Source organism: Phocoena sinus, chromosome 20 (assembly GCF_008692025.1).
Source record: "Phocoena sinus isolate mPhoSin1 chromosome 20, mPhoSin1.pri, whole genome shotgun sequence".
NCBI lineage: Eukaryota > Metazoa > Chordata > Mammalia > Artiodactyla > Phocoenidae > Phocoena > Phocoena sinus.
The window spans coordinates 57,029,700-57,045,129 of NC_045782.1; the positions used below are offsets into that span (position 1 = coordinate 57,029,700).

At 53.1% G+C, this 15,430-nt stretch overlaps 1 protein-coding gene across 19 annotated transcripts in view; it reads right to left on the minus strand.

Moving 5' to 3' along the window:
- The window catches only part of ARSG (arylsulfatase G), a 146,846-nt gene that overhangs the window by 61,692 nt on the left and 69,724 nt on the right, over positions 1 to 15,430 (minus strand). For all 19 annotated transcript variants that reach the window (XM_032617943.1, XM_032617935.1, XM_032617924.1 and 16 more), the window contains 4 exons: positions 9,978 to 10,165; positions 7,852 to 7,899; positions 6,696 to 6,807; positions 3,678 to 3,815 (listed from right to left, as the gene is read on the minus strand). In XM_032617943.1, coding sequence (XP_032473834.1) covers positions 3,678 to 3,815; positions 6,696 to 6,807; positions 7,852 to 7,899; positions 9,978 to 10,165 — 486 coding nt within the window. The remainder of the gene's footprint in view (positions 1 to 3,677; positions 3,816 to 6,695; positions 6,808 to 7,851; positions 7,900 to 9,977; positions 10,166 to 15,430) is intronic.

Sequence of the window (15,430 nt, forward strand, 5' to 3'; positions counted from 1 at the left end):
GGGGGGGTCCAGGGACACAGTGCATGGTCGCCCTTCAAGGCAGACAGAACAGCAGAGGGAGAGGCTGCAGGAGGAGGACGGCCGTCCCACTGCCCAGCGGTGCGTGCAATCACTCATGTCCTCACCCGTTATTCGTCAGAACACCCAAACAGGAGAAAGAAGAGAGGAGGGGTCAGGAGGACAGAATGATCTTCAGGCTGAACCCGGAGCCCTGATGTGGGTGGCAGGTGGTGTGCTTTAGGTGGGAGACGGGTGAGGACGGAGATGAGAAGGGGAAGGAGGCTTAGACCAGCAGGGGGAGAACGATGCAGGCGGAGGGGTTGAGTCAAGGAGAAGAAGGAATCAAGCCCTTGATGTGGGTCCCAGGCTCCAGCCCAGGAAGGCTGGGGCTTCTTTGTCCTCTGTGCCTCTCTAGGACCTAGTTCTAAGTGCACAATTCCCTGGAATGTGGACCATACACTCTGATTTCAAACATCCTCACACCTACCCCAATACGCTCAGCCCATCAAGCCCTGTATTCCCAACTCAGGTTCAATGTGCCGTCCTAGACCCTGTAGGGAGCAGAGGACCAGCCAGCTCCATGACCTAGAAGCCCAGACGCCCAGGCCGTCCGCTACCTCCTTTCTTTTTCTTTCTTTTTTTTTTTTTTTGCCAATTCGGAGCTTTGCCTCCTGTTTAAAAAACTCGAATCAGGAACGAGCTTTCAGGAGAAAGACAAATAACACCTGATACCACTTGTATGTGGAATCTAAAATATGGCACAAGTGAACCTGTCTATGAAACAGAAACAGACACAGAGAACAGACTGGTGGTTGCCAAGGGGGAGGGGAGGTGGGGGAGGGAGGGACTGGGAGTTTGGGATTCGCAGATGCAAACTAGTATATACAGGATGGATAGACAGCAAGGTCCCACTGCAGAGCACAGGGAACTAGATTCAATATCCTGGGACAAGCCATAATGGAAAAGAGCATGAAAAAGAATGTATATATATGTATAACGGAATCACTGTGCTGTACAGCAGAATTAAGACAACATTGTAAATCAACTCGACTTCAATTAAAAAAAATTTTTAAGTATTAGCCTTCAGCATCACTGCTAGGTCAGGGGTCTAAAATCAAGTGAAGCCCCAAGGAAAAACATTCAAAGAAGACCCTCTTGCCGAGCAGGGCAGGAAACCACGCTCCAGGGACTCCCGGTAGTTTTGACAAACAAGTCAAGGTGGCGTAAGGGCTCATGATGGAGAAAACAGCACAGATCTGGGGGCTTTTCTGCTGACACTTCAAAAATCATGGATGAACTGGCAAGGCCAGTCCTAAAGAAATCAGCATGCCTGAGGATTATTCTCTGTCAAGCAAAAAGCCAACAGGATTCATGTGACTTTTCACTTAATAACTAATTAATAAATTAGCAAACTCTTCCCCTCTTAACTATGATAAAGAGTTTGTTCGCTGATTTGTTAATCTTTCAAGTGGTTAATTAAGTGGTAGATGAACAGCACCATGTCGTCTTCAAAGTTAATCAGTGCCCAGCCGGCTGCCACCCGCTACCGTCCCCTGAGAACACTGTGCTCTCATTGCAAAAGCAGGGGTAGACCTTCCTCACCAGCCACAGACCGTCCACCTGTCGTAGGGCACCGGGGCCCGAAGCCATCCAGGGAGCATATACGTGCTCAAACCCCCAGGTGGGAGAAGGGGCTCTGTGCTTTTCATATCAACCATCTGAAAAAACGAAAATGAACAAACCAACCCAACAGTGTTTCTCAGAAAGCCCTGAGAAACTGGTCAGATGCAGTCTCTAAGCCCTAAGGGGCTGCTCTCAGAATGTGGGCCTTTAGCAGGCCGTGTGATCAAGCAGAAACGGATCTACTACATGGCTATACCTCCACCCTCCCAGCTGCCCTTCTGTCTAGAAAAGTCCAGCATGGTGGAGCGAGGGGCTGGGGGAATTCTTGCACTTTCAAGGAAATGATGAGATCCGTTATCCCAAGGTGGAGGCTATTTTTAATTCTGTGCAAGTAGACGGGTGTGCCGTACACGTTCTCCTGCCCACTTAGGCAAAGGCTGTGGAAAATACCAAAGGACCTGTTGGAAATCGTTCCCCGGCCCTTGAAGAGTTTGCAGTCTTGGGACTTCCCTGGCGGTCCAGTGGTTAAGACTCCACGCTCCCAACACACAGGTTCAATCCCTGGTTGGGGAACTAAGATCCCCGCATGCCGCATGGCGCGGCCTAAAAATAGGAGAGAGAGAGAGAGTTTGCAATCTTAGGAGAAAGGTGCACCAGTGCACATGAGAGAGGCAGCGGGTGGGGTGACCGTGTGTGTGCACACGTGTGTGTCTGAGCTTGCACCCCGCCACCTACGTACATACACCCCAAGGTCAGTAGTAGTAGCTGACTGTGGTCTCGCACAATCTACTCTCTGTGCTGATCTCTGATCTGACAGAGGCTGGAAGCAAGCAGCTCTCACACAGAGACAGCTTGCTAGAGACCCACTGTGGTATGGCTCTGGGGTTTCTGCTTTTTGTTATTTTCAATTAGTGGTTGCTAACAGTTAGAGATCAGGAGATCCACCAAGGGCCAGGTGGCCTGTCTTTCTTGAGAAATGGAAAGGCCTGACAAGCCAGGCCCCCGCTCCCACAAAGCAGCAGCAGGCGGCCTTAGATGGGACAGGTGCTCAAAATTCACCGCAGGCCCCACCACTCCCTACTGCCTCACAGTCAGCCTGCTTCCCGCTTCAGGTTACCTGGGCCCTGTAGATGCTGGACCCCTGTGTGTTATACTGAATACTGGCCCCCAAGGATGCTCAGGGTCTAATCCCTGGAATCTCTGAGTGTCCCCAAAGCGGACGTTGTAGATGCAATTAAGTTGAGGATCTTGAGATGGGGGATTATCTTGGATCGTTCCCAGTAGACCCTAAACGTAATCACAAATGTCCTTATAAAAAGGAGGCGGGGGAGATGTGACTACAGAAGAGGACAAGGCAAGTGAACCACAGAAGTGGAGATTCAAACGACGTGGCCAGGAGTTCCCTGGCGGTCCAGTGGTTGGGACTCCATGCTTCCACTGCCCAGAGTCCGCGTTCCATCCCTGGTCAGGGAACTAAGATCCCGCAAGCCCAGTGGTGCCGCCAAAAAAAAAAAAAAAGGAATGACGTAGCCATAGCCAAGGAATTCCAACAGCCACCAGAAGCTGGAAGAGGCAAGAAACAATCCTCCCTGGAGCCTCAAGAAGGAAACAGCCCTTCTGATAACCTTGATTTTAGCCCCATCAGACATATTTCAGACGTCCAGCCTCCAGATCTGTAGGAGAATAAATTGCTATTGTTTTAGCCAATAAGTTGGTGGTCAGTTGGTAACAGCAGCAATAAGAAACGAACATAGCCTGTCAACTAATGAACTCGACAAACACCTTGAATGCCCAGAAGACAGTGGATGGACCCTGCCCTCAGGGAGGTGATACGCTAGCAGGAGAGGACACCTGACAATGACGGGAGTGTGGTCTGAGCAGGGTCCCTGGGAATGTACCTGAGGCACTTGTAACCCAGGCCTGGAGACCCCAGGACAGACAGCTTTCTAGCTTTATTTCCAGGAGACATGCACGCACGCATCTTTGTCAGGTAATGGAGCTCCGCTGCGGTCTGAGCCGTGCTGGGGCCAGGGGACACGGGGGGGGGCGCTCACCTCGCCCGCTGGATGAACTGGGTGGCCTTCTCGGCATACTTCTGTGTGAGGCCGCTCAAGTTCACGGGCTGCTCCACGATGCTGAGGTTCTCATAGAGAGGAAGGGCCACGTCAGAGTGACAGTCCTTCTCAGGGTTCCTGGGTGGAAATCACAGACGGTGGAGCGTTCATTCCCACGACCTAAGTAGTCACGGAGTCAAACAAAACGCTTTGATGCAGTGATGCCCATAAATACAGAACACTTAATAGCCTGGCCTCAAGTGATTTTTCCAGTCTGCCATCTCCTCCAAGTGCAAGACCAATGTAACACCTTCTTCTATGCCCTTTGAATAGATGTGTATGCTCCTTGGACAAGCCTGGCCATTCTGTAAAGCTCATGACTTTTCTGAGCTATGGATATGATTATACCCATTTTGCTGGCAGAGAAACTGAGGTTAAACAAAGTACATTACACAGCAGAGTCCCAGAGGCAATCAGTAGCCCTGGTTTTTTCCACCGGTCCCCTTAAGTCATGACTTCCGTCCGTGGGGTACAACGCTTGGTATTTTCCCAAGTCGACAATCAGGACTTTGTGTGACAAGATGTCTGACGAGAGGACAGATGGCTAGGAACAACTTTGGAATTTCAAACCATGTTTGGAGAATTTGGGGAAACTTCAGCAATTGGAAAAAGTGGGGGTCAAACCTATTGTATCTCCTGGAAAAAAACAAACTCAGCCCTTGGTCTTACAGATGGAAATGAATCTGACATACGAATGACCCAGCAGCGCAGCTGAATCCTGACCCCGGCTGTGATCTCGGGTGAGTTACCTAAGCTCTCAGAGCTTGACTTTCCTTATGGGAAGTGCGGGGTTGCCCGGGCCCCTTACAGGGATAAGGAACGGTTAGCATTCACACTGCTTGGCACACTAGGAATGCAATAAAAACTCAAGCCCTCTGTCCTGGGGGACACAGAGAACTGGAAGAGGAGCTGAGGACAATGGAGAGAAAAGGGTGGTCACGGGGGGCCTCTTGGGCAGGGAAACTGTCCTCCTGCTGCAAGGAAGAATTTGGGAAGAAAGGAAAGCCCCCGTCACACATCTATGTGCACACAGACTTGTGCCGGAGGCTTGAGAGACACGGTCAGACTGGGGTAATCGCCAAGGACCACAGAGTTTTACAAAGAGAAAGAGAGCGCTGTCGCGGGTGTCACAACGCTAACCTCATCATTCGTGTCCAATCTTCCAGCTTTGGATGGTCTTGTGGCGGCTCTATCATCCCTAACCTTCTCCCCCTTTTCCTCCTTCAGCCAACACTTTTCTTCTATCTGATTTAACACAGACGGAAAAGGGGCCAGGCTGTGGTCATCGCACGAGATGGCAGGGGTGCCACACGTGTGAGCCCCAGGCGCCCGGCGGTGATGAGAGAGCAGTGGCCGGTTCTCACGTGGTGACGTCACTCCTCCCGCTGCCAACAGGCTCTTGCATCTCCTGGGCATCTCGTGAAAAGGCAGGCCTCTGGGAGGGGTCTGAACACCTGCATTTCTAGCAAGCGTCCAGATGATGCCTGCGCTTCTGGCCCAGCGACCACCCTCTGGGTAGTCAGGAGAGAGGGGACCTGGGCTCTAGACTCAGAGACCCAGACGGGACTCTCCATCCTTCCCTCTCATGACTCCACTGTGACCTGGGCCACCAGGTAAGCTTCCTTCCCAGGACAGTCAGGAGAAATGCTTGCCTCACTCAGAGGTCTGGTGGGTCATGGAGAAGCATGCAGAGCGCGCTTAGGATGTAACAATTTCTCAACAAATGGCCATTATGATACTAACTATTATTAATAAGCCCCCGAGACACGCTCTCCCCGGGCGGCTCAGACACCTGCAACGTTATAAACAATCCCAGTACACCGTCTGAACAGCAGGGCACCTGGTCTGGGCTGCTTTACTACCTGAATAAGGTTGATTACCTTTTCCTGATAATAAACGTACTGCATGCTCATTAGAGAATATTTGGAAAATACGAGAGAGGAAAAAACTGAAAACTCCTCAGTGCCACAACCAGAGCGAATGAACCATGGTTACCATTCTGGTGTATTTCCTTTAGGGCTCTTAGAGGCATAAATACAGAGGTAGTTCAGGTCACAGTGCTGATGATTTGTTTCCTGCTTTTTTCACTTACTATTCTATTGTGAGCATTTTCCCATTTCACTGAATACGTTTTTAAAACATCCTGTTGAGTGCCTGCACGGCATTCCAATGTCCAAACGCTAGCTTATTTCAGGGCGGGGGTAGGGCTTATAGAGAGCCCGGTGGACTTCTTCTCAGTCTAGCTCCCTCCTTATGTCTAGGGTCAGGGCCAGGTGAGTGGCCCAGGAGCAAAGCCAGCAGGCAGAGGAGGGAGGCCACCTGCGTGAGACCCTGGGTCGCACCAGCCTCTCCCCAGCTGAGCTAAACAGTCCAAGGAACCTGGAAAATGCCAATTAAAAAAATGTTCACCTCATCTTCATGAAAAGTGTTCTTGCACTCCATGCAAATAATGCACTTAAATTTTTTGCACTAAAGGTACTCGATCTTTTTTTTTTTTTTTTTTTGGCTGCATTTGGGTCTTCGTTGCTGCACACGGGCTTTCTCTAGTTGCGGCGAGCGGGGGCTAGTCTTTGCTGTGGTGCGTGGGCTTCTCATTGCGGTGGCTTCTCTTGTTGTGGAGCACGGGCTCCAGGTGCGCAGGCTTCAGTAGTTGCGGCATGCGGGCTCAGCAGATGCGACACGAGGGCCCTAGAGCACAGGGGCTTCAGTAGTTGTGGCCCATGGGCTTAGTTGCTCCACGGCATGTGGGATCTTCCCGGACCAGGGCTCGAACCCGTGTCCCCTGCATTGGCAGGCGGATTCTTAACCACTGCGCCGCCAGAGAAGTCCCAGGTACTTGATCCCTTTTTGCTATCGTAACTGTTCCCCGTGGGCCTCTCTCATTTCCTTCTGATGGACCACACCCCCAGGACTTCACCTGGCTCTGGAGCCCAGAGCCGACGCCTTGGCTAGGATTACCTTGACGGTCTACCGCCCCGTGGACATGCCGGGCAAGGGGGGTGGTTGTAGCCGGGGGTATCAGTGCAGCCCATGTCATGGCTGTACGGGATTCCAAAGTAGTAATCAAACCCTGGAAGAGAAGGAACGGGTTAGGCTATGAGCCTGCATTCTTACACCCAGGACAGAAATTTAATTTTCCATGATTTAATTCTGCAGTGTTATGGTGTATGTAATTAAAAGAGGATTTGATTAATAGCCCTTTGTAGTGTGCAAGGAAAACACTTTGCTGGGTTCTGGCTGCAAGACTAGATTTGCAAAACATCTTGTGATTAGCATTAACCCTGCGTGGAAGGAAGTGGGGAGAATGTCTTGAACACCTCCTGTTCCCAGTGCGATGATGGACACCGCTGGGAAATATCTGGTGAAAATCTACTACCTGCATGACACTCTGGGGGATAAAAGAATATACTCTGCCCTCAAGAGGGGGAGGATAAGAAGTAGAGATTTAGCTCTAAGCCCACAAGAGGGATCAGAGGATGAAGTTACCCCTGGATGCTGGGGGTGGGATGTGGTTGAGGCAGGAATCTCAAAATGCTTCTCAGAAGAGTTGGCATTTCAGCTGGACGCAGAGGGCTGGCAGGATTGGACTTGAGAGGGTGGAGGGGTATTGGAGGGAGGATGTGAGGGTCAAACTGAGACCTGAAAACCCTGTGTTGACTTTTTTCTGAGACCCTCCCATATCCCATCTCTTCTCCAGCACAAGCTTCCATGTGAAGTTTCCCACAGAATTCCCTACTCCCCGCCGAGCCCCTGCTTCAGTGAACCCATCAAACGATTTTTGCTTCTTACCACGCGGGGCCTCACGGGGGCCAAGTGTTCCCAGACACGTGAAGGACTGGGTCGAGGAGAACACTGACAGCCTCACGACGGGGGAGCCCGAAGGGTAGACAGGCACCAAAGAGGGGGGCCGGGAAAGGTGCCGGGCAAGAGGGATGTGCAAACAGAGGCAACCCTGGCACCTCAAACCCACCCAAGTGAGCCTGTGAACGAAGGTGTCCTGACTCAGGAGAGAGGTCCCTCAGGGGCAGGATGGCTTAAACATTTATAGAGTCCTTTTACACAGAGACCTTTATTTTCTGTTTCCCAGGTAACCAATCCTCCGAAGAATTCTTACCACGGAAGTTGGGGTGATAAGAGCCATGGTGTCCAAGATGCCACTTGCCTGGAGGAAAACGAGAGAGACAGAGAGAGACTTTGAGAGGAATCCCCATGGGGGCTCCCAGCCCCTTGGTGGAGCTGATCACACACTCAGGTCTCCACCAGCTTTGCCCTTTCCTGAGCACAAGCAAAGAGAGGCTCACGTGCTGTGTGACAGCCAAGCCTCGTTCTCTGGGACCGAGAGGGAGTCCCCAGGGAGACAGAAAGCAAGCAAGGATGACTCATGACCCAGGCAGGAAAGCGTGCGGGGGGTAGAGGGCGGGAAGACGAGCCATTACCGGGAGCCCAGAGAAGTTAGCAGGCTGAGCTCCTGCCCCCCAAAGAGGGTGCAGCGCCCACGGCAACGCCCCCACCCCACCCACCCCACCCCCCGCCAGGGCTCACCACACCTTCCGCTCGGCCCTCCTGCCTGGGGCCCTGCAAAGGACCCAAGGAGCAAGTGCACGGCCCAGACAGTCCCAGAGATGCCGCTCCCGCCTGCTTTCATCATGGCGCTCTGCAGAAGCTGAGCGGGGCGCCGCCTCCCTGCGCCGCCCGAGCCAGGCCCGCAACGAGGAAGCTCTGCCGCAGGGCTGCTCCTGGCGCTGTAAACGCGTTCACTGCGGGGCACGAGGCGAGGCTGGGACCCTCTGACCGGCTCATTCTCTGCTCTCCGGGTAAAGATCCCACAGGGAAGTCACCCACGAGGCAAGGGGAAGAATCAAAAACGCGGGGCAAAGACCAGGACGGCGGCAGCGTGAAACAACGCCAAGGACGGAAAGAAACAGGCAACCACAGGAGTCTGACTCAGTAAGTTGTCTCACGTGGCCTCAGTACAATACTTCCAAACCATCTTTTCAAGACACACGCCTGTGGCCAAAACGAGCAACGGTGAATCGAGGTGAAGGGTATATGGGGGTCTAGGAGTCCCTTCTTGCAACTGGTCTGTAGGTTTGAAACCAAATGTCATAAAAAGTTGAGGGAAGTGGATTAAGCTAAGTGGAATGCTTAGATTCAGCATGACGTGGAAATATAAAATTACAGTACAATTTTAAAATTGCTTCTAAAATTATAATAAGCGTGTAAAATTATATCACCAGGACATAGAAAATAATAGGAGGGGGAGAAAAGTAGGGCCGAGTGATGACATGTGCAGCTGGGGACAAACACAGAGCAAGATGAGGAGCAAACAGTGAGTGGTGTCAGTGGACTCGGTGTTCCCTCAGCGGGCTTCTCATCTGCCCTGTAAGCGCGCTGCTAGGAAGTTCACGATCTCAACAAGGAGCTACGCTTTAGTGCCCTCTCCCAGAAAAGCAAAAGGTGTCGTGAGAGGTGAACAGTCGACCTGTGATCAGTTGCCTTCCTGGGATTTAAAGGCCTGAAGAAGGAGGGGCACGTGAGATCGAACCCAGCTCGAGAAGCATCCAGTGCCCCTGATGCTGCATGAAGTGTTAGGGTCAGAGAGCCCAGGGACCAGAGCCCTCCCGCCCCCCGGGCTGGGAGTCTGACACGGATGCGGGGACAGGGCGGGTGAGGATGCTCAGCCCATAGTGAAAGCACCTCCGAGTATGGAGAGGAAGGGGTGAAAAGGAGAGCCGCTTGGGACCTTAATGGTCTCGTCCTCCCAGGACAATGAAGGCCACACTGCAGAGTCTGATCTTCTGCAAAGTTATGTCAGGCTCCTTGACCCAGAGGAGGAGCCAGGACGACACACCAGAAATGCCAGCTTCCTGAAGGTTAACGGGGAGCCCGGGGCCCCGAGGACAGCCCCACAGGGACCCTCGTTGCCACTTCACGTGGTGGAGGGAGGAGGGAACCCTGCTGGACCCAGCTCTTGGAGAGCCAGGACCCTAAGCACAGGCAGCCTGAAGATGCCGTCGGGAGGCTGGGTTGTCTTGGCCTCTGTAGGGGGCACCGGGGGAAACGAGTTCCACACATAGTTTAGTCCCCTGGCAGGTCGTTTCAGTTGCTTAGAGCTGAAAGCATTCCCAACTTCTACAGCAAGAAGTGAGCAGAAAAGCGGACACGGGCAGGAGAGGCGGTGGCTCTGCAGACACAAAGCAGCCAGCACAGAAAATGCAGGGGGGACGGGGTCCACGTTACCAATCAACCCGGTGACGTAGCCAGCCCGCTGTAGCACTTCGGCCAAGGTGGTCTCGTTGAGTGGAAGGCCCCCCACAGAGGTGACCGCAAAGTTGTGAGGGACTCCATTGCGGAGGCCAAGCCGGCCGGTGAGCAGGGCGGCCCGGGAGGGCGAGCAGGTGGACGCCGCCGCGTGGAAGTCCACAAACCTGCGCGGAGAGGAGAGCGATGGGGGTCGGCCTGGCCACAGAAAGCCGAGCCAAGAGAGGTTCAATTGCTGGGGTTCCAGCGCTGGGAAAAAGCTCCAGGATCAGCCAGTCGTGGGACAGGTAAAGAAAATGAAGCCCAGAGACGCGTTATGTGACTAACCCAAGGTCACACAGCTGATTCGAAGGGATTTAATCCAACATATGGAACGGATCCCCTTTATTTGCAGATTCCACATTTTATATTCACCTACTCACTTAATGCATCTGTAACCCCAGAAATCAACACTCGTGGCTCTGAAGGGATAGTTCACGGATATACGCAGACCTGTGAAAATTTGCACATTTCCAGCTGAGGTTGGACAAGGTGACCTTCTTGTTTGGGCTCTCACAGATTCAGTGTCCACAGGGACGTTATAGAACATCACCACTGCTGACACAAGAGCTGACTATCTATTACTCCTTACTGTAAGCCCAGCCCTTTTTCAGACACTATGGAGAAACAGAGAAGTCTAGCCATTTTCTTACCCTCAAGGAACGTGAGTAAATTGAATGTCACTAATGAAGGGGCAACCTGACTTCATGTGTCTCCTGATGGGATGCAACATGAATTCATAACACCAAGGATTCTTACCGAAAACGTTTAACCTGAATCTAGTCAGACCTAATCTCCACGTTACAGGGGAAAAAAAGCTAATGCAAGACCAAATTAAATGACCCCACAAGAAGAGACTTTACCAAACCATTCTCTAGACGTTCGATAAGACAACCAGTCCCATCTCTTCAAACAGTCAACATCTGAGGGAACAATGGGATGGACGGGGCGATACTGTGCAAAAGGGAAGACTAAAGAGAGAGAACCAAGTGCAATACATGAGTCTTACTGGATCCCAGTTCAAAAGAGCTGGCAACACACCTGAGGGCCAATTAGGGAGGGAAATTTAATATGAACTGGATATAAAATGATATTAGGGGATTATCGCTCATTTTCAGGATTATGGCCATGTGGGAGAATGTTTCTATTCTTTTCCTTCTGGTTTTAGTGAGATATAATTGACACATAACCTTGTACTAGTTTCAGGGGTACAACATCATAATTTGATATAAGTGCATATTATGAAATGATCACCACAGTAAAGTTTAGTTAACATCTGTCACCTCCCACAGTCACAAACTTTTTTCCCCGTGATGAGAACTTTTAAGATCTCCTCTCTTAGCGACTTTCAAATACACAAGACAGCATTGTCGACGCTCGTCCCCATGCTGTGCATTACGTCTCATGACTTACACCCAGAAGTCGTCACCACCTTCACCCATTCTTCCCCACCTCCGAAACCATCCTCCATACTGATGCAAATGTCCTTCCACAGTGGGAGTCGGATCACACCAGTCTCTTACTGGAAAACACAATCTCTCTCTGCCTGCTTCCCGGAGCTCAGCCGCTGCCCCCCTCCTGCCCTGAGCTGCTTCCTCACATCCTCCCAAGCCCCCACTTACTCCTGTCCGCTGTCCCTTTGCCCATGCTCTTCCCCCACTCCCCAAACCCTTCCCCTAGAGTCCCACCTTATCTTGACTGACCAGTCCCAGTCATCTTCAAGACGCCGCTCAAAGACTCAGATGTTACCCCCCCAGGTCACCCTCCCTGCCTCTCCCCCAACCCCCCAATCTGCACCTCCCCACCCCACGTGGAATCAAGGCCCCCTCTTCTCTACGTGATTATATAGCCTTTGGCATCTCCTTTACAACACTGAACTCTAATTCTTTGTTTTCCTGTTTGGGGCAGCTTCCAGATGGCCACGAATCCGTGGATAGGCCTCCCAGTGACAGGCGGGGCCTGAGGTCCCCCCGCCCTTGACGCTGTGAGTGCTTTGAGCCCCAGAGGATGTGAAGGTGACACTGCACCAGTTTCTGGGCTCAGCCCTCACGAGACTGGTAGCTTCCACCTCCTCCCTGAAAACACTCTGTGAGCCGCTGGGTGAGAAATCGACTCCCCCAGCACGGCCCAGCTGGACAGGCCATCTGTAGGTGCTCCGGCCAATGACCCCAGCTGAGGCCACTGCGTCTAAACGTCACACGTGTGCGTGAGGCCACCCTGGACCTCCCAGCGCAGCCATCTGCCTGCTGAATTTCACCAGAGCCGCCTTGGTCAACACAACAAGGTAAAGAATCACCCAACCGAGAGATGCCTGAATTCCTGACCCTCGGCATCGTGAGACGTGATAAAATGGTTGTTGTTTTGAGCTGCTGACTTTGGGGACGGCTTGTTACTCAGCAGTTCACCACCAGAGCAGCATCTGTCTCCCACTGGACCATCCTCTCCTGACCATTCAGTCCTCAGCCCAGCACGAGGTGGGCACCGCCCAGCGCATGTGGAGAGGGTGATGCCGCCGTACTCTGCTTTTGTACAACATGGTGAGTCTCTGCTAAAGAGACCTGGGCCTCAGTCCCAGAGGATGGGTGAATTCACAGAGCGGTGACACGCACCGAGAGGTCCCAGCAATGCCCGTCTGAAAGCGCTGGCCCAGCCCTGAAGCTGTGCTCTTCAAGCAGACGTGCGATGCCTCCATCTGACAGAATGAGGGCAGGGGAGCGAGGTGCTCCAACGCTCATGCTGGGTCTGCAGGTGCTGGGCGAGGCCTCCCTCCAGCCTCGGGGAGCTCCAGGGCCCCCAACTCTGGCTTCACACCCCTGCCAGCACTTCCTTCCTGTCCCTCCGTCCCCTGGGGCTGGAAGTAGCACGTGCAGCCTCCCTTCTGTCCATCGGCTGCTGGTCCCCTGGGTAATTTCCCAGGCACCGGCTTCTCTCACAGCATCCCCAGCTGCCCACATACTGGGGCCTCAGGGAGTTCAATTCCTGGGGCAAAATCCAGGATTCTGGATGTTGCATGTAGCTGGCAACCGCTACCCTTGGAATCCCAAACTGAGCTCCACTTCAATGTTCATACTTTTCTCCCAAGAAAACGTTCATTTGTACCCAGCCTCTTCTGTTCTTTTCCTCCCAAGATTAAAGCACAAACATCCTCCTAGATCACACTCCTAAATGTTCCTTATAATAATGACTACTGGGACTTCCCTGGTGGCGCAGTGGTTAAGAATCCGCCTGCTAATGCAGGGGACACGGGTTCGAGCCCTAGTCCGGGAAGATCCTACATGCCACGGAGCAACTAAGCCCGTGCGCCACAACTACTGAAGCCCACGTGCCATAGAGCCCGTGCTCCACAGCAACAGAAGCCACCTCAATGAGAAGCCTGTGCACTGCAATGAAGAGTGGTCCCCGCTCGCCGCAACTAGAGAAGGCCAGCGTGCAGCAACAAAGACCCAACGCAGCCAAAAATAAATTAAGATAATAACAATGACTATTACTATGACTAGATTACTGCTACGTTACTACACACCCGGCAGCTTTTATTACTCTCACAGCTAACGCTCAAGCTTCTAGAATCCAGGCACTTCTCTAAGTCATGAGCACCCACTGTCCCTGGACTCACTCTGGCTTGCAGGTGTAGTTCTGTGCGGGCTTATCCACAACCTCTTTATCCACAACAGTGGGAGCAGCTGCACAGTTTGCAGGCCCGGAGGAAAATGCAAATGCAAAGGCCCTGATTCAGAACCTACCAAGCATTTCAGGATGGCGACAGCAGAGCATTAAGCCACCATCCACACCGCGGTGCGGAGCTGAAGAGCACTCTACCCGCCCAGCTGCACGCGGCAGCCCTGCTCCCCATTTACATTTGCTGTCCCCAGTTCCTCCTCTCCCAGTTTTCCACGGGGCGGCCAAAGTCATCTTGAAAACTGTTTACCAGCTAACATTATTCCTGGCTGGAAACCCACACATAAGTCCTCATTGCAATTTAGGTAAACCCAAAGTCACGGTCGTGGTCTACAGGCTCTCCAGCAGAGCTTCTCAAGCAGGGAGCTGGAGCACACAGATACAGCCAAATATTGGTAGCTAGTAGGTTTTCTGAGATCCAGCTCCTCCCAGCCCCAGGGGCAGCCAGGCGGGACCCCGGGAAACGGGAGGTTCCTGGGCATCCGTGCCCTGCACAGTCCCAGGGAAGTAATCCCATTAGAGCAGAGAACGGAGAGAGCCCTGCAGGTGTGGCGCCAGGCATCCTTGTTAGAGTCCCACGCTGGCCACCTCCAACCACCAGCAGCCTGGGTGGAGCTCCTTGGAACGGGGTGCAAGGATCCTGACAGTGTGCGGAAAGGTGGGAACTCCACGCCCAGGGGATCTGGACCCAGGCATCATCATCCCTATTCCCACCCCGGTTCCCCCCAGCAGCCACACCACCCAGAGCGGCTCTACCTAGATCACCCCGAGCTTGTCCCTGCCCCAGGCCCTTTTCATGTCCCCTCCGTCTGGGAGGCTGTGTTCTGGTCTCCGCATGACGGGCCCCTTCTCTTCATCCGGGTCTCAGCTCTCATTTCACCTACTCAGGGAGGGCTTTCCTGACCTGACCCTTCCCCACTGCATCACTGTTCTATTCTGTCTTGAGCCTTTATCCACTCGGACCTCACCTTGCTCATGGACTGGTCTCCTTGCTTGCTGCCCGGCTGCCCCTCTAGAACGGAGTCCCCGAGAGCCTGGGTGTGTCTGCCTGCTCCCACCGCCGCCCCCGCCCCGGGTTCTCTGATTTGGGCAGCTGGAGTCCTGCACTCCACCAGTGAGATGGCTCTTCCCATCTTGGGGCTTCCTCGGCCGGGTTCCCTGCGGGATCCAGACTTTGAGACGCTCCCAGTGGACATTCATTCCTGCCCTCACCCATCTGTGCCTCTCGACAGATACGCACGCGCATCACCGCTCAGCCCAAACCCTTCACTCTGAGCTGCTGGTCTTAGTTCCACCAGCCATACCTGGCGGAAGGACGGCAGGGAGGGGACCACAGCCCTCTCCATCAGAGGCTTACACTTCAGCAGAGGGTCAAGACCTATGTGGGTAACCAGACAAAATAAGATGAGCCCGGCCAGAGAGACACAGTGAGTGAGGTATGGGTGGTGGAGCGGCAGGAGGGATAGAAGTGCGGGCAAACCGGCGTGGGTTCATCTCCGGCCCCGGCTCCCTCGAGTGTGAGACAAGACGGTAACTCCAGCCAGGTCTCAGTACCCTCATCTGCAAAGTGGGCACAACCGCGGCTTCACCGGGTCGTCGGAGGGACCTGACGGCGCGATACGCATCAAGCCCTTTAGCGGCGCGCCGGGGTCAGAGGAGACTTTAATTCATCGTAGTCTGCGTGATTGTTATCATAGCTAAATGGGGAGAAAGAGTGC